Source organism: Mauremys reevesii, linkage group 6, assembly GCF_016161935.1.
Source record: "Mauremys reevesii isolate NIE-2019 linkage group 6, ASM1616193v1, whole genome shotgun sequence".
NCBI lineage: Eukaryota > Metazoa > Chordata > Testudines > Geoemydidae > Mauremys > Mauremys reevesii.
The window spans coordinates 14,257,985-14,282,686 of NC_052628.1; the positions used below are offsets into that span (position 1 = coordinate 14,257,985).

The 24,702-nt window shown below is 45.5% G+C and overlaps 1 protein-coding gene across 14 annotated transcripts in view; it reads left to right on the forward strand.

Moving 5' to 3' along the window:
* The window catches only part of CTIF (cap binding complex dependent translation initiation factor), a 316,149-nt gene that overhangs the window by 233,952 nt on the left and 57,495 nt on the right, over window positions 1–24,702 (forward strand). The window contains exon 10 of one of the 14 annotated variants that reach the window (XM_039544416.1): window positions 13,932–14,133. The exons of the other annotated variants lie outside the window; for them this stretch is intronic. Within the exon in view, the coding sequence (XP_039400350.1) occupies window positions 13,932–14,018 (87 nt within the window). The 3' untranslated portion in view covers window positions 14,019–14,133. Of the gene's footprint in view, window positions 1–13,931; window positions 14,134–24,702 lie in introns of those variants that run through there. 14 annotated transcript variants of the gene reach the window in all.

Consider the following 24,702-nt stretch of genomic DNA (forward strand, 5'->3'; position numbering starts at 1 on the left):
ACTCTGTGGAGCTGAATCTTTCTCTTTGTGATTTTGCTGAGTTGAGAGGTTTCCAGTGAGGTCAAAACTTCACACCCCCAAATGCTGTTTACTCGGAAGGTGAGTAGAATTCTGTCAGATGGCAGGAGATAAGGAGTGAAGGCTCCTGGGTTCCGATCTGCTACCAACTCATGGTCTGACCCTGGGCAAGTCTCTGTATCTCGCTGCACTCCAGTTTCCCAACTGCGTTCACCTACTGGAGTGAAGTACTTTGAGGTTTATAAAATGGGGATGATCATACTGACTTACCTACCTGCGTGTTTTGTTGTGATCCCCAATTAACGCGTGCGTAAAGCACTTTCACATTAGAAGAAGGTGCAATATTAAGTACAAATTAAAAATTTCTATTTAATGAACTGCCCGTCCCCTTCTGGTTCTCCCTGTGCTCAGCCAAATCTCAGAGACTAGCAGATCTCATGAAACTCCATGTCTCTGAAGAAAGGCAATTACGCAGGGACGGAATCTGCCCCAAGTTCTCCGAAACTGCCAGCAGAAAGCCTTCGATGCGATGCAGCTCCTCCACTGTGTATGTCCATTGTATTCTGACGTGGTAAACATGTAGTGACGTGGTAAACATGAAAGCTAACCTGTAGATCTTTCTGGGTGCAAGAAATCTCAGCTCTTGTTTCCTGCTCGTGCTAACAGATGGGGGAAATCTTGACTATAGTTAACAGAGAAATTCCATTACACAAAGTTTTAAGTGATTTTGAGTCTTGCTCTCCAGTGGGTTTACAATGAAAAGAGGGCTTTGCTTTCACAATTCTGGGTCAATGAGAGGGCAGGCATATATAATGAGAATCATAGCCAAGGCTGGCTTATTGATGCACAGATCTCAGAGCAAGGAGTCTGAAACAATAAGAGAGAGAGATTTATGTGTAATGTGTCACCTGTGACTTCTATAGCTAGACAAGCTGATGTTAAACTGTATCGTTATTTATCCCTTTGTATATGCACATGTTTCAGCAACGAGGTCTATTATACAATGCCCAAGTGCTGTTCAAGGAGTTTGTTTTCTAGCTCACTCCAGTGCTGGATGATTGTAGTAGCACTCTGTGCTTGCATGCTGCCAAGCATCATTTAAGGGTCTCAAGACACTTCCACAAATAAATAACTAATTAAACTATGGGAGGTACGTTGCCACATTTACCATTCGTTCCTTTATTTTGCACATGAAGGAACTGAGGTCTGGAGTTTAACTAACTAGTCCAAGGGTTATGTAGCAAGTCCGTGACAGGGCTAGTCCCTGTGGTATCTAGCTCCACAGTAGATAGAGACCAGTAGTCCTGAGACCCAAAACCTGCTTTAACCAATAGTCCACACTCCCTCATTGTATCATTATGTACCTATCCCTGCTTTCAGCTACTGAATGAGGAAAATTCAAGTATTGCTTAGGTGAGGAGTTGTGGCTTTGGAGGTTGCGTGGACAATATCAACAACTGGCATTTTACTAGAGGCAACTTATGGGCTTGTTTCATCATTCCGTTACCTTCCTGCTGGTTAAATACACAAGCTAGGCACAGGTGTATGGGAATCGCCGATCCTTTGAATATTTGTATTTTTCCTTGGGTCATGTGATTTTTTTTTTTAAACCTCTTGTGGTTTTGTCTCAGTTCTTGCTCTGGTTTCTGCCCTAGGGGGTGAAGATGATGCTAGGTGACTATGCTGCTATATGTCCTTGCAGTGTGAGGTAGATGCTAGGGCATCAGGAGCAGAAATTTGAGGAAGCAGTCCTAGCGAGGCTGGAAGTAAATATGGTGGAGCTGATTAATAGTAATGTTACAGTGGTGCTTAGAGACCACGCCAAGATTGGGGCCAACCCGTGACCAGCCCATGATTTTGAGTAAAAAATCACAGCAAAAAACTCAGAGCCCTGATCATAAGCAAGAGGGGTAGGTAGCAAAATACACTGAAAGCCCATGAGATACTAGCACCTAACCCAACAGCAGAGGAGATTCCCCTTGGTAGTGGCAGTTATGACTCGCTCTTTCCCGTGATAAGTTTATGGAGGGGATGGTATGATGGGATAGCCTAATTTTGGCAATTAATTGATCTTTGATTATTAGCAGATAAATATGCCCAGTGGCCTGTGTTGGGATGTTAGATGGGGTGGGATCTGAGTTACTACAGAGAATTCTTTCTTGGGTGCTGGCTGGTGAGTCTTGCCCACATGCTCAGGGTTTAACTGATCGCCATATTTAGAGTCGGGAAGGAATTTTCCTCCAGGGCAGATTGGCAGAGGCCCTGAAGGTTTTTCGCCTTCCTCTGCAGTGTGGGGCATGGGTCACTTGCTGGAGGATTCTCTGTACCTTGAGGTCTTTAAACCACAATTTGAGGACTTCAATAACTCAGACATGGGTTAGGGGTTTGTTACAGGCGTAGGTGGGTGAGATTCTGTGGCCTGCATTGTGCAGGAGGTCAGACTAGATGACCATAATGGTCCCTTCTGACCTTAAGTCTATGAATCTATGAGACTTCTGTGGTGGTAGTGGTGGTGAAATTTTTCAGTCATTTCTGGCAGCCACATCCAGGATTAAACTAAACTAGCAAATCCCTAAAATGTTCATGTTCTAGTGGAGGGGTCGGCAACCTTTCAGAAAAGTGGTGTGCCAAATCTTCATTTATTCACTCTAATTTAAAGTTTCACGTGCCAGTAATATTACCATTTTTAGGTCTCTTTCTATAAGTCTATAATATATAACTAAACTATTGTTGTATGTAAAGTAAATAAGGCTTTTAAAATGTTTAAGAAGCTTCATTTAAAATTAAATTAAAATGCAGAGCCCCCCAGACTGGTGGCCAGGACCCAGGCAGTGTGAGTGCCACTGAAAACCAGCTTACGTGCCGCCTTCGGCACCCGTGCTATAGGTTGCCTACCCCTGTTCTAGTGTTTAAAAACTACTGTCCGTCTAACTTGAACCAAGCTTCGGAACCGCTGGAGATACAACTAACTTCATTGTCATATGCCATCTGGAGCCCTAAACAGCAGCAGATCCTTCTGTCTGGTGAGCTCTCAGCTAGATCCTCTGTGCCACTGCAGGAAACCTGTAACGCTTTCTTTAAAGCATGATCGGTGGAGACTTATCAGCAAGGGTCAATGATTTAACATCCTGAAAGCTATAAATCAGAAACAGGATCCCATTCATGCTTTTCTAAGAGCATGTATGTAGTACAAACAAAGACTCTGTCATTGTTAACACTCCAGCAGCCCGGGAAGCTGCTACAATCATCAGGACTGGCGGAAAGCATCCTAGGAGTGTATTTGAATTGGATTTGAGAGACTTTTCCTCAGCAGAGAGCTTCTTCCTGCAGGCCGCATGTGTTGGGGAATTTCCTGGGCAAAAGAAGCTGTCAGCACCCCTGGCACCACCACATTCTGGTGGTTGGGGGGACCCTGCTGCTGAACTGAAAGAGGAACATAAGATGGATGAACACTCAGGTGACCTGTCCCTTCAGCTTTGCCAGCTGGCCATGGACATCGCTGCGGGGTTGTGACATACTGCGATACAATCCAGACTAGTGAGGGGCTGTGTCACCCCTACCCTGCAACCAGGGGTGTCTTACAATGTCTATGGCCCACCTGGGCCACTCACAAACAGCCTTCTAGCATGCATGCCACACCCTGGGTGCCTGCCAGTTATACCATGGTTCTCACCAGCCTTGGTTATACTGCAGGGTGACCTCAACACCCCCCCTAGAAATGTATGTCCTGTACTACCGAGCCCTCTTCTGGATAGTACAGATATATTAAGTCCATTATACCTTTAAGGGAATAATATGCCAGTTTGTTATTTTAAATAGAGTTACCCAGACACCTCAATTTAAACATGCTGGATTAGATAAAACAGTAAAACTAGTTTATTAACTACAAAGCAAGAGATTTTAAGTGAGTACAAGTAATGAGGCATAAAAGCCAGAAATGGTTACAAGAAAAATGAAGACAAAGTGCCTTCTAATATCTACTTAAGAAACTATTGTTGTTGCAAAGCAAACTTTCATACTGCATATTCCAGCAGATTACTGATCAAACTTTCAGGTCAGGACCCCTTCCCCAGAGTCCAATGGCTGTTTCCTCTTTTCTTCTTAGGTTTGGAAAATGAGGTGAGCAGGGAGAGAGAAGGGGGTGCCTGAGGGTGTTTGTCCCTCCTTTTGATAGTTTCAGTCCCCCTCTTGAAAAACATTTCCAGCTGAGAGCCAGAAGATAAAGAATCTATGTGGAAGGATATTCCCTGCTGGGTTTTTTCACCTGTCTGAGCTTCCTTTGTTTTCCCTTCCTGCTTGATTATTCTGTTTATTGCTTAAATGCAAGTTAAGGCAAACACACATTCCTTTGTTTAGGACAGACCTGTTTGCTGACTTCTGCGTGAGCAGGGCTGTGGGGTTTGGAACCTGTGTTAATACCATCTTACAGGGGAATCTTATAACTTCACATATAGTGTTGCCACATGTATTTTATCAGGACAATGCTGACCAGCAAATTATGAGTTTTCAAATGACGCCTCACAAGGCATGGTTTGTACAAAGATTATTGCAGTGGTGTGTAGGGTGTGTTCCCTCACGGGGGGTGACCCAAGCTGCTGAGGTGCCTTCCAGTCCAGGGAGCAAGAGACTGCTCCCAGCAGCTGAACCTAGGGGTGACATCCTGGCCACATGGAAGTTTTTTCATTGTCTTAATGGAGCCAGGATTTCACTCTAGGTCTCCTGGGAGGCAGCACAGGCCCACCATGCAGGTCCTAAATGTGTTTATTTCAAAGTCCAGTTTCACAGACGCTCTTCTCTTCTTTGTTTAAATTAAACCGTCCCATTTAGGGGGAAGAAAGCTATTATGTTAAATATTAATAATTCTTTGCTATAAGGCAGGAATTCAAGCAAGACACTGTCCTTGGCTCAGCTCCCACCCCCAGGAATAATGTTTAACTGTCGTGTACTGTCATCAGAAACAATTAGACATACAGTACCTGCCTGGGGTACTTCAGATGAGTTAGGCTTGAGCCTGGCCTGTGGCTCCGGGCTCTTTCCCTTGAAGAGTTGCTAGGTTAATCTCAGCTGTCAATGATGGGGGTTGTTCACAGTGACAGTGGTAGCATAGGTAGAGGGTAGATAATTTTGCAGGCCCATTAAAAAAAAATGTTAAGACCAGCAGAGGCCTACATCTGCAGCTCCCATTGACTTAGAATGGAACAGTGAGAACACAGCGCTTCTGAAAATCAGGACTCTGACAGTTAAACATAATATTTCAGAAAGTTGCACAATCCTCCTTTGCAGCCAGCCTTTTCCTTTCCAGCCCTGTAGCCGGCGCGGGTTCATGTCCAGAATTGTCTCCGCTCTCCTCACTATGAATCCTGTCTTTACCTGCGGGATTTGTGAGCTCTGTTTGAAACACCCACGTGAGTGAATGCACAGAGCCGAGGAGAGGATATCCGTCTTGTGTATTGTGCTGACTTCTATTAAAGTCAGAGGAAATCAGAGCTGGCTCCAGCTATTTTCATCCAGGTTCTCCTGTGATGAAGTGGAGTTCAGCGTGAGGGCTAACGGTCCAAAGAGGAGAAGAAAAGAATCTAAAATCTTCTTCAGCAAGGAAACGGCTGACCTCAGGCGTTAGTGACTGACAGATATGTCTCTAATCCAGTCAACAGAGATACTTTGGGCAGGGCAATCCAGGGATGCTGCATGACAAGTTTTCTGCATTATTAACTGCAGAACCAGTGATTTTGTGGAGAGAGGAAAGGGAAACCCAGATGCTGCAAGTTGCTGAGCCACTGACTTCACTGGAAGTTGAAGATACTTGGCACTTTTTAAGACATGCACAGCAACTGGCAGGATTGGGCCCTCTGTGGTCATACAGCAAGATCAGGAAACATTTAAACTGATCTTTGAAAAAATGATACTTATAAAACTCAGCAACTGACAGTAGCTGCAGGAAGTCATCCGTCTTTTTTATTTGCTGTTACCGCAGCTGGAGGATCATTGAGCTTATGCTTATGGCTAAATACAGCGTGAAGCATTGGCTAACACACTTTCTGGGATTTACTTTGTGAACAGTATTGTAGTTATTTACCATTAAGTGATTTCCCACCCCTGGGATTAGAGATGTTTAAGGAAGTAGTGTGGGGAGATACAAAGAGAGCTGGGAGTCAGTTTAAATGCCGGTAGAACTTTGAACTAATCACATGATTGTCTTGTTTCAGAAACAATTCTGTTGAAAAAGTAATGTTAAAGAAAAAAAAATGGTCCTTGAGGATCACCAGGTGCTGTATCAGAGCTGAGCTTTCAGGAGGAAACAAACTGGCAGCAGAAAGCAAGGCTATTTCAGGTTTTTGCTTTCTCCAAAGAAAGAATTTCCAAAAGAGAGTGAAATCACTTAGTCAGCAAGAATTGACACTTTTCTGAATCTGTTCTTGTGGGATAGACACTGCACTAATGTGTTGTAAGGCAATCAAAATATCATTAGGCAAAGAGGGTAGCACCTGTAATTTAAAAAAGATAGAAAAGGAGAAATATTAATGTGTATAACAATATTATACCTAGAGATCCCAACCAAGGTTCAGGCCCTATTGTGCTAGGTGACGTATAGAGATACAGTGAGAGACCATGCCTGCCCCAAAGAGCTTAAGTTCTAAATAGCGAAGACAGACAAAGGGTGTGAGGTGAAATAGCCATAGAGGTGAAGTGACTTGCCCATGGTCACACAACAGGGCACTGGCAGAGCTGAGAAGAGGCACCATGTCTACTAATTCTCAGCCTAGTGCCCTGGGTACTAGACCACATTGCCTCCCTAAAAAGCATAAGAAGTAACGTTAGGTATAGCTAGCATCTCTCTTCTAGAAGTCAACAGCCAACTGGTTTTTGTTAGCTTTTCTCATTGACTTGAAAGTCTAGTGCAGTCATTAGCATTAGAGCTACCCAGAGAATGGAATTTCCCTCCCACTAAAAATTTTCATGTTTCTGGGATAAAATTTCATCCTGAATCTGGACAAAAAAGTCAAAAATTCAGCATTTTTCACGGGAGGAAGAAAGCCATTTGAGGAGAACCAAAATGGAATTTGTCAGCTTGCTCCCGGGTGCCCCAGCTCACTAGGGAATCTAGTTAGCACAGCAAGGCAGCCGCCCAGGAAGTCAGGCAGTTAGCAGCTTGCCACACTCCTGGGGGAGTCAGGAAGCCCCAGGAGGCTGCTGCCTGTTCCCTGGCTCCACATGTTGCCTGCCTGGTTTCTATCCAAACCTTCGACAGAATTGACATGTGCCCACAGAATGTTTTCAAACCAGCATGTCCCAGGGAAGTGTCGTCCATCAGAAAAATGTCAGCCCGCTCTGGTTAGCATAGCAGACAGAGTCCGGTCTCCTGGGTTCTGTTCCTGGCTCTGTCACTGACTGATGGCAAGTCCATCAGCTTCCCGATCTACAACATAGGATAAGAGTAATGCATATCAGAAAGGGATTTTCACATGAACAATTTCCTTTTAAGAGCAATTGGAAGGGGAAGGAATAAATTCTGCCCCCCAATTACACGAGTGTCAACCTGGAGTAATTTAATGCCAAATTTGGCCTATTTATATGGGCACATAGAACATATCTAGGAAATTGCTCAGATGTGGAGTTTGGGGGAAGGGGGAAGGGCCCGGCAACCCTGATACGTGTACTTGCACTGTCTGAGAATGTGGCATGAAAACAAATGTGTGTAATCTCGAGTTACAGAGGTTCTCCCAACTTTTTTTCTTTGTGATTGTTCTGTATAATCATTGGCTATTGAAAAATCATAAAGCACTCATCAGAATGTGTAATTTTCTGTAAAGCCAGAGAGGAGTTTTGAAAGCGTTACAGAGATCACAATGGCAGTGTAACAAGGCTAGGAGACAGCACCTTTCTTACTAGTATCTTTCTCTTACTGCTAGTCACTATCACTCTCCCCCAGACTAGCTGATTAAACTGGTTCAAGATAGAATATTAGTGCAATAATGAACAGTTTTACATGTTACTGTTTCCTGGGCACCATTGACCATTCTGTTGATGGAGTGAATGCTGGGTAGAGCCTGTATCATTACAATAACACTTAGCACTAACATTGTAATATAATAAATATTAACTAGTAATATAGTAACTGCAATTCCAAATGCTTTACACACAGGAAGTTCGCCATGCTCTGTGTGATAGGTAAGGAGCCTAATATCCATTTCGGAAATAGAAGCCCAGAGGACTAAACGTTTTGTGCAAAGTGACACAGGAAATCAGTTGCAAACAGAATAGAACCCAGGAGTCCTGACCTTTTCCAGCCCCTAGGAGACAAGTGTTTCCAAATTGCAACTCACACATTGTTCTTTACTGTTAATTGATAACATCTCTAAAACGCCTGGTCTAGAACTGGACTTGTTTGTCAGTAACATCTTTCAGACTAAGCTTATCCCAAAGTGTAAAGAGCTCTGCTAGCCGTACGTGGTCAAGCTATAGTCTCTCTATACAAGGGTGCGATAAATAGGGATAAACATGCCCACTCATCCTCTGAATACTATTGGCCACTGACAGCGAAGGCAGAACCGATAACTGCAGGTCAAGCCCCTCACATATGGTCCCAACAGATGTTCCTGTTTTCTAGGAGCTGTGTGGACCTGTTTGTCCCTTTCTCTCAGGAGCAAATGACTGCAAATTGAGATCCCAGCCAGTCCTGCAACACCCAGACATGAACCAGGCTCTGGCAGAGGATCTAACAGATTAGAGTGTTAACCCACTGAGCCGTCCTGCCTGCACTATTCGATATATATTGATCGTGTCCCTAAACCTTGGTTGATCCTTGTGAGAGAAAAGCAGGTGCAGAACAATTAAATCACAGAGCTAAGGATACTGCTTAATGAACAAATGTGGTTTTGTCTTTTCAACCTGGCTCCTCTTCTGTTTTTAGCTGTTGACGAGCACATGCATAGCAGGGGCACCTGCTTTGATTTCGCTTCAGGAACTGCTCAAGTTCATAGCTTATCTCATGAGACTTTTATGATCCCAAGACATATGCCAGTTTGGTGGCACAAAGACGCCACAGTGCCCCCCTCAAGGCAGTTCCTCTGAGGAGTATCTCTCTTGGCAGACGTACAGATATTCAGACTTACTAACCCTGGCTGCAAACGAACCGGTGTCTCAAGTAGCAGCTGTCTTGATGTGAAATACGGGGATTGACAGGAAAGCTCTGGTTTGGATTTCGCTCTCCCCGTGTTTTGGCTGTGAATCCAGTCTTTGCTCTTGAATCTGAATGATGTAAACCTTTAGAGGCACTTTAGTGGCACATGTAAATGAAAATAATGCAACTGATGTCTGATGGGCCTTGGGGAACTGTTGCTATTTCTGGACCCAGCACTGTTTTTCTTTGCTTTTAAACCAGTGAAATTCTGAGTGGAATCAGATGGGTTAAATCAGAGTCATCGAAATATCACCCAACAGAGGGCTGCCTTGGCAACTTGCCAGGAGCCCGCTGGCCACAACTAATTGGTACAAAATGGAGCAGATTGCGTCTGCCCTCATCTTTACTATGGACGTGTGGCCAGTCCCAGCATGTGATGCAATGTGAATCAGGCCTCTGTGAGCCGTGAAGCTTTGCATTCTATTCTGGGCCTTATAGTCTGTGGCAAATGTATTTCTCAGTTAAAGATGAGTGCAGCCTCAGGCTGCATGGCAGACTTCGTTGGTTTGTCATCACCCAGGGCTAAACCCCTCTGAATACAGGGTAGGTATCATTCCGTGCCGCTTTTCTTCTTCCACCCAGACTGTAAATAGATGTGAAACGCATGTATGCGGAGCACATTGTAGTCTATATAAGTTGTTATATCAGCCGAGCAGTAGAGCATCTTCTGGTAGACCATGCAGTGACATGACTCAATTCCATCACGTGTGGTTCATTCTCTCCGCAAGGGGAGAACTGTGTGTGCGCAGTGGAGAGTTTTACTCAGGTAGGGTTTTGTTTTGGGTGGTGTCCTTTAAACACACATAACGGATCGTCTAATATTGAGGCTACAGGTATGGAGTAGTCCTTTGATGACCTTTAATACAGGTTATCCTTCAAAATCTCAGAAGCAATAATTCCGCTAAACAGAATGAGTTGATATTAGTTCTTTTTCCATGATTAGGGCCTCCTCTTTCTCCGAAACTCTAGGTCCCAATGCAGGGGAAACACACAAATTCTCTCCATAGTAGGAGCAAATATGCTGCAAAGAGGAGATTGAGGGCAGGGGGGCAGAGTCCATGGCTGGCCCTAGGTTCTGGCTCCGGGAGATGCAGTGCAGCATTAGACCCAGAGAGTATTGGAAGGGGCGAGTTCATCAAAAAACAAATCAAAGCTTGTGTATGTGTTTGCTTTGTCTCCTAGCCTGTGGGTGATTCATCTCCCACGAGAGAATTTCGCTTGTCATAGTTTTAAACACAGGCTTACGCAGCCCCCGCATTTTGAAAACTAGATCTGCTGCAAACCCTGTGTCTGTAACATAAGTTAAAGTATTCCTCCGCTGAAATCTGTGTGCTCTTTATAGCAGAGAGGTGTCTGCATCTGAACTATGCATAGCAAAGTATATTATTAGAGTGGACATCACTGTGGCTGTAATTGTACACTGCTTTCCTTAGCAACTGTTCCCAACAACACATCAAACAGAAGGATGTGATACCTTTTAAAAAAAATACACATCTATGCACTCAGATCAACACGGCCAGGCTGTTGCGGAAAGGCTACGTGAATCCAGTCAGATTCAAAATCTGGTATGTCCCTGCATTTAGAAATAAACTTCTGGGTCGTGGTAGCAGGGCTATGTCTAGTACACACCCTAAACCCTGTTAAATCAAACCATTGACCCCTCCGTTGCACCAAGCTGTTTCTCGTTATCAGGTATTCACCGAAGGTGGTTTTTGTGAAGCATACTGTGTTTTGAGTACAGTGCATGGAAGATGTACGTCAGCAGGTCATGTTGCTTGGCACTGATTGGTATAGCCTGAGGGGGGTGATGACTGAGAGAGCATGAAGACTGTACAGTCTTCTCCCCACTAGTCATGACCATTCTCCTCAAGAGAGGAAGGATGGTCTGTGGTTCAGACATAGGGAACTAGTAGATGATTGTTCTGTTCTGTTCCCAGCTCAGCCACAGCCATTGGACCTGGCTGATCCCTGCCTTTTTCCTTGTGGGTATAAAAAACTGTAGCCAGGCTGATTGGGATCATTGTACACTCACTTCATGCCAGCGTAAACGATTGCACACGGTGTGAGGCAATGGAGAATCAACCTGTTGCTGTGTGACCTTTAGTAAGTCACCATTTTTCCATTCCTCAGTTTCCCCATCCATAGACTAGTGATAATCCCCCATCTCGGGCTAAATGAATACATGTTTGGGGGGCTGCTTAGATATTGTGCAGAGGAGTGCAATGGAAAGGCCAAGAAATAAGGATTATGGTCAGTGGATGTGTAGGGAAGTTGCTATAGCCCAGAATTTACTTTGTCTATGGTAGGTCACTGAATTTATTTATTTATCCAATCTAATGTCTTTCACAAACACTGCATTTTTTTGAGAGGCAGAAAATAATGATCTTGAATTTTACCTCTTGATGCACTGGAAATGTCTTCATTCGGTAGGTCTATTCTGGTATCTTATACTCATTTTAAAGAATGTTACCCTATCTTTTTATTCATTTTGCATATAATATATTAAAAGATACTATATTTCAGTGGACTCCACTGTATTTGATAAATTCAGGGCAACAGATTCTGGGGAGATGCTAACAAGAAATACACCTCTACCCCGATATAACACAACCCGATATAGCACGAATTCGGATGTAACGCGGTAAAGCAGCGCTCTGGGGGGGCGGGGCTGCGTGCTCTGGCGGATCAAAGTAAGTTCGAGATAATGCAGTTTCACCTATAACGCGGTAAGATGTTTTGGCTTCCGAGGACAGCGTTATATCGGGGTAGAGCTGTACCTAAGTCCATAAAACAAACCCTTCCATTGTCAGTCAAGTCTGTGGATAAGCTAGTACAACATTGAATGTTAATACTGTATTAGAATGTAAATACGGTGGTATGGAGCATTGGAGAATAAACAGATCTTTTAAAATGAAGGCTTAAAGAGAAGAAGGCTGGTCCAGTGCTTAGGGCACTAACCTAGGAGATGGGAAACTTGTGTTCAGTTCCCTGCTCTACCCGAGACTTCTTTTGTCATCTTTGGGTACATAGCCACTGGCTTTTATTTTTGCCCACGGGTGCTCCACCCCAAGGCCCTGCCCCAGTCCGCCCCCTCCCCTGAGACCCTCGCCCCCCTGCCACTCACTGCTCTCCACCCTTCCCCAGCCACCAAACAGCTGATCGGTGGCACTATCAAACAGCTGTGGCTGGTGAGTGCTGAGCACCCACTACTTTTTTTCCATGGGTGCTTGAGTAGTCCCTCCATCTCTTTGTGCCTAATTCCCCATCTGTAAAATGGGGATAATAGTGCTGCCCTACCTCACTGGGGTTTTGTGAGGATAAGTCTATTAAAGATAGGACGTGCTGCTGAACTGCAGCTGCTGCTATAATAACCTTCCAAGTACCTGAGTCTGCACTGCACCTGAAGGCCCTCCTAGTACAGGTGCAATGGTAATGGGGACAAAATAAATACCACAGACAGTGTTTAAAAGCAGCGTTTTTTCCTTTACATGATTATGAACTGGTGGCGAAAGTGTTCCAGGCTCCAGATAAGGAATGGGGGGTTGTTGTTTGAAATTGGAAAGAAGAGAAGACGAGAGAACCAAAATGCAGCTTGGAATGAGGATCTAAACTGTAGCATTGACATGTAACTTCAGCCCAGGTGTTTAGCCATTGGTGTGTTTTTAGTTCAATTTAATTTAATTAGAGGATGACAATTGCCCATCCATGTACTGGAAACACAATGGCAGTTCAGGAATGCTTGCTGTCTATGAAAAGCCGATGCCCAGGAGATGTCAAAGAGATTTCTTCACGTAGAGATCCTGGAGCATTAAAAATGTGAGCCTCTTAGATTTGGAACACAGTACAAGCCAGGATCTAGAAATGGATCTGTCTCATTAAGCAAGGCATGACAGCAAATAAAACTTCGTTAACTTTGCATCACAGGGGTTACCACTTTTTTCACTGTGGATGGTGTGTGATCCAACATTTTACAGCTTTTGATTAGTAATCCAGAAACGTTTCTTACTAGCTTTTAGGATGAGTAGCAGGATGATGATTTGGGGAAAGATCCTCCTCTGCTGTAGTAGATTGAGAATCTCCCCCCAAAGTATGTGTGTGTGCAGAAATGGTATGTAATGATAAAAGTTAGCACTGAAACAGTGCTATTCATCTGTAGATCCCATGGGGCTTTATGAGAGCGGGCAGGCATTATTACTCTCACTTTACAGATGGGAAAACCGAGTCACGTAGTGACTGAGTGACTTGCCTAAACTCGCTCAGCCAGTGACAGAGATGAGATTAGCATTTGGGAATGAAAATTGGGACCTATTGCGGTTCGTGGCAAAACTCCCATTGACTTCAATATAGGGCCAGGATTTCACCCCACACATCTTGACTCCCAGCCCGTTGCTCAGACCACTAAACCACAGTTGTTCAGACTATAGCTAGCTCCATTCTAGAAATCATAGGTCTAGATCATCAGTGACATAGAGGTACATGCTTTTGTCTCTGGGGGTTCTGGTGGATTGAACAGACCACCCTCAATGGAAACACTGGCTTTAGATAGGGCACTCATGAGTTTTCAGACATTGGGTGCCTTCGTTTCCCCACCTCTACAATGGAGATAATAATAATGACACCTCCCCCCGCCCTTTTGTGAACCACTGTGAGATCCTGAGATGACAGTTGTTTTGTAAGTGCAAAGCATTAATGTTGTTCTCGTGTTGCAAATAAAATATATTTTTCTTTGCAGCTGGAAAAGGTCAAGCAGCTTACAAAACCGAATGTGTCATTTTTATATGGTTTTGCAAGTTCATTGGCCTGGTTTCATCGGGCCTGATTCTGAGCTTGCATACACTGGTGTGCATCAGGAATAGCTTCCCCCAGAGTCAGCGGTGGAAGGAAGAGCAAAATCAGGCCATTGTGTCTGGAGAGCTGTCTGAGAGTAGAGAAGGGAATGGACACGGGAGTGGTTCCGAGAAGCATCCTGGGCTTGTTTGGATCTGCTCAGAGAGGCCACTGTGCTGAATCAGTGGTCAGCATGGACAAAACATATTCACTCGAGTTTAAAATAAAAAAAGATGGGAGAGGAGAGTATGTTCCGGTTTTTTGTTTCCCCGAACCACTGGGCCTGCTGCCAATTGCTTGTAGATGTATCTCTGAAGATGTGTTGTAATTCTGTAACAGGGTGTTTATGCTACACTGTATAGTAGTCAGGGCCCAAACGTCTGTAATGACCAAAATTCCACTGGGGAGGAATGAGAGCAGGGGAGGCAGTTCTGGCCGTCTGCCTGACTCGGCAGGTGAAGATTAGGGTTTAAAATCAATTAATGTTATACGGCCGGCTCTGGAGTAGCTTCACTCAGCCCTGGGAATGTTCCACTGTTCCCCGCCAGTCTGGCCAAGCCGTAGTCTTTGCATATCTACTGATAGTAATAACACTCGACAGGCTTTGCTGTGTTTGTTAACATTACAGGAGCTGCTCTTAAACAGGTCCCAGGCAGATAAGTGGGTTATTGGAGAACCCCGTATTAAATGTCAAGCTGCATGGTTTAAAGTTTCCTCTTTGTAAGTGGAGCAGTGGCACCTCTCCGGCTGTACAAGCTGCACAGTCAATTTGTAGATCCTTTCCATTACGAGTGCGGGCAGGGGGGCGGGAGGGGAAGACTGTGTGTAGATCGATTCCTGCACAGTCAGTCAGACGAGGGAATCCAAACCACGTGATCTAGCAGGAGCTCTCAGCATAGCACAGGCACGCCTGGCAGTGGGAACAGGGCACGTACCTGCTGGATCGGTGAATGGAAAAACTGGCAGCGGCTGAGCAGCACGGAAAAACTGCTTTTGCAGCGTTATGTAATAATGTACCTAGGACGTCTCTGAGGCTAGTAGGATAAACATGAGGTGTTAGTGGAGTACATAAGGGAGACAAATAGCAATTGATAACAGGGCGGGGGAAAAACACAAGCTGCAGGGATCGTGGGTTTGGAGCATCTGAGCTGAACCTAAATTTGACTGTTGCAGAAATGTCCTGCGTAGTGGGACAGTCCGCAAAGCATCTCTTATGTGACTAGCAGCCATCCCGTGCATCTGTTCGGTTCAGGTTTGGGGCGTAGCAGGAAGTTGGTTGGAATCCATCTGACCCAGCAATGGTTCCTGACTCCCGACAAGGGAAACGTTTAATTTCTGTGTCCTGGGATGGATGGATTGATTGATTAGAATGTCCAAGTAAGTTGCAGAAAGGGCTTAAAAGTCCAGAAGAATGATAGGCTTGTGTTGAATTGAATGCACCTCAGCCATGTTAAGAAAAGAAACATCAAGTTCTCCTCACCTCTATTAAATAAAAGAAATCCTTTAAATGGATAATGATTTCTTGTAGCTCCATTTCCAGTCTGAAGAAGAACAAGACACACGTTATTTGTGGGTGAATGAAGGGGGGTAAGATCCCAGATCTGACACTGGTGCTTTGTGTAGCCTTGAGAAAGTTTTACTTAACCTCGCTGTGTCTCCATGCACCTACCTATAAAATGGGGATATGGGCCAGTGCTTTGAAGATGCAAAGTACTATGGAAGTACTAGGTATCATTAGGTATAATTATAATAATCTATTTATTCAGTAGAGGATGTAAGAATTGCTCAAATACCTGATTAAGGATCATGAGTAAATGTTTATACATCTATAATTACTCTGTTACACACACATACATATACACACACACTCACACACACTGTTTGTGTGTCTAAGAGCTCTTTTAACTGGTTATGCTGGTATAATCTACAACCGCTGACACGTCAGACCAAACAGCAGCTGCTTGGGAACTTTCCTCTCTGTGCTTTATTGACATAACAGCACACTCGGTACGTTGTAAATTGTCTTAAACATGAAGCCTTTACACGCACACCAAATCTGTTATTCTTCGAGGAAGGAGACCGAGGGAACTGGGAATGTATATGGTTCAGCTGGAGGGTGTGATGAGATTTATCAGTTCCCTTCAGTGCCACTGTTTTGATGCCTCTCAGTGGGAGTGCATCTAATTGGTGGCTACTAATACTTTGTTGAATCAGGCTCCATGTAAACTCCAACTGTGAATATTTATCAGTCCTCTGAGGAGTAAGAAAAGAGTGGTCTCCCAGTGCCCAGAATGAATGAGTGTGGCAAGCCACACGCTGCTCCCTTTCTCTATCAGAAACTTTCCCTTCATTATTTTGCAGTTGGTTTTTTTCCTGTGCAACCTAATTGCTCTATAAAGGATCCTGACAGAATTGCAAAGTGTTTGTGTGTGCAGTGGAGCGTGTGTATAGTGAACCTGGGTGCAGGGTAAACTGCAATGCAAGCCCCAAAGATCTCCATGAGGAGACTGCAGTTCTGATTGTGGTGAACTGCAGCCTAGAGTTTAGTTCTTCTGCGGAAAACATACCTTGAGCCAGATCCTTCCCACCCCCAGAGGGTGCTTTGGATTGCCTCAGCAGTACAAACTGGTGGGTCTGGCTACCTGAAGAGTGCCCTGGTGTGAGGGAATCCACAGGTGTCATAGGGTTGGCTTGTCAGCTCCCTTGCCATGTCCTCTCCCGGCTCCCAGTTAGAGGGTGTGGGTTGGGGGCTGCTACATTCAGCCAATCCACAGCTGTCTATAGCCAATGCAGTTTAGTGCAGCTCTGAGGCTGCTTTGAATTGTGCATCCTGACTCATGGCCCCAGGATTTTCATAGGGGACAATATAGCATAAAAATGACTTAAAGCCACTTGCACTCGCAGCCCCTGCCTGAGTTGAAAGTTATAGGAGTTAGCTTGTAAAAACCCATCAAAATATCTCTGTCTGTTACACAGGCACAAAATTGTTTAACTTGCGAGATCCCTCAGATCACAGCAGTGCAGAGAGAATGGTGTTTAAAGTGCTGGCCTCCCTTTCCAGGACTGACGCAGAGAGGATCCATTTTCATTCAAAAGGCACAAATCCTAGCCCAGGACAGAATATGTGAGCTTGCCAGCTCAGGGACTCAGCCCGTCTAATGCATTAGTCTGTCAGGCCATCTGCTCCTGAGCGTTCCAGCTTAAATCCGCGTCACTCTGTTAGAACTGCTTGAAGTTTAGAGGTTTTACGGACGTTGACGGCTGCATTGTTGGGAAATCCCAGCTCCTGGCACCAGAAGGCTAATGCCAGAAAGAGTTTGTCTTCTCCCCCCCCCCCCCCCCCGTCCCTCAGCTGATCCCTTCTCCTGGCATTGGGAAATGCAGGATGAGTTTTTTGCTAGGTTTCTCAGAGATGCTGTCAACTTCCCTAGAGATCTGGTTCTGTGTATTGCCTCCTGGGCCTTATTCTGAGGAGGAAGGGTGCAGAGAGATTTTATTTCCCCTCTCCTCATCCAAAAATACAGAGTCCACATTGCATTTCAGTGGTTGCTGAAAGCACAGTTGCTATTTCCAACCTAGAATGCCCCTAATTTAATTGCTTTCAAATGCTCTCCTTTCCTTGGGCCTGGGAAAGCTGTTGTGATGGGCTGTGATGAAAGGGGCCTCTCTTGGCCTGAGGTGGTAGCTGACATGCTTATCTGTAAATCTGTGCCGGGGGCTGGGTGAGCATTTGAAGGGGCAGCTATCTCTGCAGAGTCCTGACACCACAAGGAACTGTAAACAGAAAGATTGTATGGTTGGGAAATTCCTTGCTGCCTGGGAAATAGACTGCACTAGCCTCTACCTTCCAGTGCCTGGTGTAGTGGAGAGCATGCATCAAGCTGTATGCAGGGAGCCAGCTAAGAGTATAGTGCAAACAGGCCAGTGACTCAATAAAGGGTGTTTGCCTAACAGCGAACTAGTCTACACATTAACCACCGGTGCAGCTGTCTGGGTGCATCCCCTCTACTGTAGACACCATTTATAGCCACCGCGGTTTGAAACTGGGGTAAGCTGCACCAGTGCAAACTGTGTCTATGCTCCAGGATTGCATTGGCGCAGCTACGCTGGTGGCTGAAATCCCAGTGTAGACAAGACCTAGAGAAATCCAAAAGGGAATGGGAGCAGGCAATTCTTAAACATCCGGTCTGTCTGACTACAGGGTAAGTGATGAGCACAGAGAATGTGTCGTGGAAGTGGTTGGTTTAGGGGCACCATGTTTCCATCTAGCCAATGATAGCAGATATGCACAGATAGCAAACAAATACATCCAGCAATACATGTTCAGCGAATAATCAGTAAAAGTCTGTCGGGATGGAGGGGGTCTTTTCTTTTTTGGGAACAGGGTGATAGGGGATATTTCATGCTTCAGCCCAGCCCTGGCTTTGCTAAGCAGTTTATTTAGGCACTGGGTGGCATGCAGATAAATGAATAACACAAATGCCTGTTGCTGTAATACCAGGTCTCAGATTTATACTGTATTTCTAGGGGTGCCACTTTAGAGGTGAACCATACCAAATGTCTTCCCCTCCCAATCTATAACAAGCTTTAGCCCCCAGAGAGATCTGCTACTTTTTCTCTACTGTCCAATGGCTCTTGCCTCCATCCCTGATATTCTGTGGAATTCCTGACTCAAAATAGGGCTATTGCTACTGCATTATCCCAGACATTGCACCATCCATCTTGCACGATGAGATTGGCACAGCATATTAATCTATTTAGGGTTGAATGGCGTGCTTGGCAGGTTCATAAACTACTCTCCGCTTGAACAGTCCAAGCAGCCCATCATACCTGGGGCATCCCCAATGTTCTGTTCAGAGGAATGGACGGCCATCAGCACTCCAACTTGTCCCAGCAGTAGCAAAGGGTCTGTTTCCAATATGAGTTGGCCGTTCTACTGCCCTGGTTGCCACGTCCTGAATTGCCACGTTTTGAGTCAACGCGCCGCCCTGTCAGGGTGGCAAGTCTTTCCTTGCTCCATTTGCCTCTCAGTCTGAGTTGTTAGGATCCTGCCTGCGCTAGCACAAACCTCTACAGCTGTTTTCAGACGTAGATTATTGTGGCACGGTTTCAACTGCAAAGCCATTGTCAGTTGCACCCGTTTCCTAACAGTGTCTGGGCCACTCATTTGGAAACCAGCTGGGATGTACTGTACAAGGCATGGAATAGTGAGGTGGTTCCTGACAGCGTGAGCATGGGCCTGACCCCTGCTACATGTCTGGAGGCACTGCTCAAATGCTACTTTTCCAAATAGAGATAATTCAGCCACATTTCCCCATTATTTATCAGCATTCATTTGTTGCAATTATCTTGTGCCTATGGCTTTAACCTCTAGCTAACTGACGAGTAACTCACTCCCTTGATAGGCTTGGTGGCTCTAGCTTTGATATTAATCAAAACTAAAGAGCCTTGCGCCGAAGCTCGCCAATCTCTAGCTCTGATGGACTGAAAGCTCTTCTGCTGAGAATGCCCGTCCCCTTGCTGAGCGTAGAGATTAATCTGAGGGACCAGATGCAAAGTGCATCTCAGTGGATCATAACTGACCCAGCTGGATATGGTGAGGGAGGAGATCTCTCAAATAATTAGGCCCTTGGTAGCTTTAAGGATATGCGTTGCAAACTGAAATTAAGTATTACCCATATTTAGAGGGTTTTTCAGTTTAATTAGGATATTAGGATCCCTCCCACCCGAAACCTCCTAAAGATATAGTCCATGTTGTGGAGCATGCTAGTGGTTCTCTTAAACCTCTAGTTAATTACTCAGAGTTGTCTGATTTACCTGGGGTAAAGGACACCTGCTCGCCTACAAATCAGGAAGGTCAGGACTTCAGAGCATATAGTCACTGCTCAGAGAGCCAACTCCTGCTCCCACTGAATTGACAAGGCTCGTTGACTTCAGTGAGAGGTGAAATTGGCCTAGAGACTGCAGTGAGAACCAGCACCAAAGGGATAAAGATTCTTTTCTTTTGGGTCCACTTCCCTTTTTTCTTTTTTAAAAAAGGCTTTAAAACCACTAGTTCATTGAATGCATTTGTCTGACTTCAACAAGTGGCAATCCCATTTTTATTCAATTAGAAAACCAGTTCTCCTCCCCCCCATCCTCTCTGCCTTTGTACCTCTAGTTTCAACAGAAAACGAGCTTCTAGGGGTAATTTGTAAAGGGTTGAAAATGGGAGGTTTGGAATAGGAACACAGAGAAAGGGAGGGGAAGGCGTTAGGAGCCAGCAACTTTCTGACTCCTAATTCTGAAACAGACTCTATCTGTGACCTTGAGCAAATCACTTAGTGTCCATTTCCCTATCCATAAAATGGGAATAATAATACCAGCCTACATCACAGGGGTGTTGTAAGCATTATTTAAATAGTGTCTGGGCCTGGGTTACACTGTGTGTGGGGGGGGGGCGGGTGTCGAACTAAGATACGCAACCTCAGCTACGCTTCGAAGTATCTAGTTCGACTTACCTGGCCGTCCTCACAGCAGCGAGTCAACCGCCGCGGCTCCCCTGTCGACTCCGCTTACTCCTCCTGCCGAGGTGTAGTACAGGCGTCGATTCGGGGATCAATTTCTTGTGTCCAGATGAGACATGAGAAAATGATCCCTGATACATCGAACACTACCCGCCGATCCAGCGGGTAGTGTAGACGTACCCTGAGAAGCTCTCTGGGAGTGTGAAGCACTGAAGGCTCAGTTATGTTTATGTCCTACAGCATCAGCATCAAAAAGGAAGTATCCACTTCCTCATCCCTTTAGTGTGATCTTGTTTTAATAGTTTTAGCATTCTTCTGTTTCTTCCTAATCAGCAATGTAGGTTCTTTTCCTTTAAGACTTGAAATTACCTATCCAAAGCATTGTAAATCTTAACACTCTCTCTCTCTCTCTCTCTCTCTCTCTCTCTCTGATACATGGCATGTTTTATTAGTCTGGATACAGACTGCCCTCAAGGTGGCGCCTATGCTGCAGGGATTGCTGGAATAGCCAGACTAGACAGCAAATGACTGAACTCCTCATACACATGCATAGAGCATGTAGTAGGAAACTACATACAGTTCGTAAGCATCTGTCCCATAATGACACTGCAGTTTTTAAATGTCCTCTTCTCTTCATTTTATTTTTTTTAAGTGGAAATTAACATTTTACATGGACTACAGACTCCTGTTACATGCATCTCCAAAAATATTGTGGTTAAATTATTTGGTCCTGCTGTAGCTTATGATCTTTTAGCATTTCCTCTAGTAACCTATTCTTTTAAGTATTTATAACTTAGCCACAATGAATTGCTCCAGGCTAAAATTTTGGCCTGAAAAGGTCTGAACCTAGGAGCTTTTTTCTTTTTTAAACCAAAGTAATGACGATAATTGACACGTTCACAAGAACATAAGAACGGCCATAATAAGTCAAACCAATGGTCCATCTAGCCCAGTATCGTATCTTCCGAAAGTGTGCAGTGCCAGATGCTTCCAAGGGAATGAACAAAACAGGACAATTTCAAGTGGTCCATTCCTTGTCATCCAGTCCTAGCTTCTGGCAGTTGGAAGTTTAGGGCCACCCAGAGCATGGGGGTGTCCCTGACCATCTTAGCTAATAGCTCTTGATGGACTTATGCTCTATGGCCTTATCTAATTTGCTTTTGAACCTAGTTATACTTTAGGCCTTCCCAGTGCAATGAAACCTGCTGCCTATTCATTTCATCAGGACTTCTAGGTCTTGTGTTTTGTGAAAGAGTAAATAACACTTTCACTTTCTCCACACCATTTATGATCTTATAAAGCACGATCATACCCCCATAGTTGTTTCTTTTCTAAGCTGAAAAATCCCAGTCTTTTTAATCTCTCCTCATATGGAAGCTGTTCCATACCCCTAATAATTTTTTGCCCTTTTCTGCACCTTTCCCAATTCTAAAATAAGCATTTTGCAAACACGGACTACTTGAACTGTTATTTCAATCAGTTAGTGAAGCATGCTGGAGAGTGAAGTCCTAGAGCTATCTACAGGACCAGTACCGCATGGGCACAGGGCCGGCTCCAGACCCCAGCGCGCCAAGCGCGCGCTTGGGGCGGCATTTTGCCGGCAGGGCGACAGCCGGCTCCGGCGGACCTTCCGCAGTCATGCCTGCGGGAGGTCCACCGGAGCCGCGGGACCAGTGGACCTCCCGCAGGCATGACTGTGGAGGGTCCGCTGGTACCGCGGCTTTGGTGGACCTCCCGCAGGCATGACTGCGGAGGGTTCACTGGTCCCGCGGCTCGGGTGGACCTCCCGCAGGCATGCCAGCGGATGCTCCACCGGAGCCGCGGGACCAGCGGAACCTCCGCAGGCATGTCTGCCAGAGGTCCCCCGGAGCCGCGGGACTGGCGACTGCCAGAGCGCGCCCCACGGCGCGCCGCCCTGCTTGGGGCGGCGGGATTCCTAGAGCTGCCCCTGCATGGGCAGCAGTATCACAGGGTTCTCTCATGCCACCAATGTGTTCCAGCTCTGCCCAGAACCAGAAGGTATCAAATCCTGGGGTGTGAATGGAGTTCATCCCCCAGGTCCATTCAGTCATTAGCGTCTTTGTTGAGACTAAATGCCAGCTTGATGCACCTCTCCGTTGGGACCACCAAATTCATTTTACAGAGGCCATCAAGTAGGAACAACTTTTAGCCACTGCTACCTTGGGCTGGATTTGGAGGGTGGATGACCCATTACTAATCCCCTACACCATTCGGGACCCCGACATTTTTCCTTAAGTTGCAGGAGTTCAAGAGAAAAGCTTCCACAGGAAAAAGCACATAATGGCTAGGGTCAGATCCTCAGTTAGTGTAAATTGTCATAGCTCCGCTCAGGACAGAGAGGCGCTCTTGACAGCTTACACCAGTTGACAATCTACCTGTAAAGTTTTTAACGTGCTTGTAAGTCAGAAACAATTCATAGAGTAAAATGCTGGAGCTGGTGATTAGTCATGAAATGAGGGAGAAGTGGTTTAGCAGTTCAGAGTAATCTTGGGTTCAGATTACCTCTCAAGTGGAAATAATATTGGAGGGTCTCATCCTTATCCCCCTTGGGATTTGTCCAGTTCCAAAATCACTACATAGAATTCTGCATGATCATGATCAGCAATCTGTTCTAGAACTAGAATGGTGGGAGGGGACTGATATGTGCTGGCCAAAGAGAGGGGAGACTGCCCATCATCTGTCTTCTCTGTACCTGGACAGCAAACAGCCTGTGAAATAGTGGGAAGTGCAGCACCTGAGCTCTGAGCAGAGCACCCAAAGGCTTCTTTAGGGAGAGGAGGAAACAAAGCATAGTGTGATGCTGACTTCACATCACAATACAGCCTCTGGATTAATCAATGGATAGAACATGCTGCAAGTAATGGAATCACCTCTGTGCCCCCCCTAGTAACTGACTGTCTGCCATCAGTGTCATTAACTTTGCATGTGCTTCCTTTTACCCACACAGCGTCCAGTGTGGGGGGAGCTTTCGGAAGAGCTCTCCTTGCCAAGTGTGGGGACCCCAAGCACAGCTACATGGTGCTAGTGCAGGAGAACCAGAAAGTGAAATTGTCCATATAAAGCGAGCAAAATGAACTGGTCAGGTTTCACAATCCAACCAGCTGAAACACATCAAGTGAACAATTAGCATCAGCGGTGAAAAGTAAATGAGATTTTAAAAATTCATTGCCTTATAATAATCGGAGGGTTTTTTCCCTCTCTCTAGCACTCCCATCACCGGGCACCTTTATAAAGAGATTATACCCCAGACCTGCCAGTTTACAGATTATGTTGTTTGTCACACCCATAAGGAAAGGTTAATATACTACGGCATACTCCCGGAGAGCCTGGGGGGCACGGATTTTATTCGGACAATCGAGGAAACAGGAGCAGCAGCGCAGGGAGCCCCTGCTGCGCTGTCACGGCCCTGCTCACTCACTCCCGTGACAACCTGGCTGCAGAGGGCTCCCTACAGTGTCGCTCCTGCGCTCCCTGTTATCGCAAATGTCAGTGGGACGCTGCAGTCCTGGTGGGGCAGAGCAAAGACCCTAGAACAGGAATCTGCTCTGCCCAGCCAGGACCGCAGCTGTCCCTGGACCTTGGGCCTACAGAGATTGGGTGTGGCCTTCCTTTCCCCCCACCCACCCGGGGGTGGGGGATGTCTCTGCTCTATTATCTGAACTTCTGCATTATCCAAATCCCTTCCTTGTCCCCCACGTGGGCCAACAAGGATTTGGACAATGCGGAGGTTTGGCAAATCAGGATAGGGTGACCAGACAACAAGTGTGAAAAATCGGGACAGGGGGTGGGGGGTAATAGGAGCCTATATAAGGAAAAGACCCAAAAATTGGGACTGTCCCTATACAATCGGGACATCTGGTCACCGTAAATCAGGACGATACCGCGTTTGTATTTTGAAAGTGTCCCTTTAAGTATGAGGATTCAGCAAGGAAGGTTATTGTGGTTTCATGTTGTTTTCTGCAGTCTTGCAGCTTTCCATCCAGCCCCTTCTTTTCTGTTACTTGGCTTTTTTGATCTGAGCGCCATGCGGTTAGTTTCATAGAAGCTAAACTGCATGCAGAGTGTGTTCAGTACATGTACGCTGCAGAGTGCAAACTGCAAAGATTACTGAACCGTTTGTCTCCTTTTAAAAAATTGAATTAATCCCCG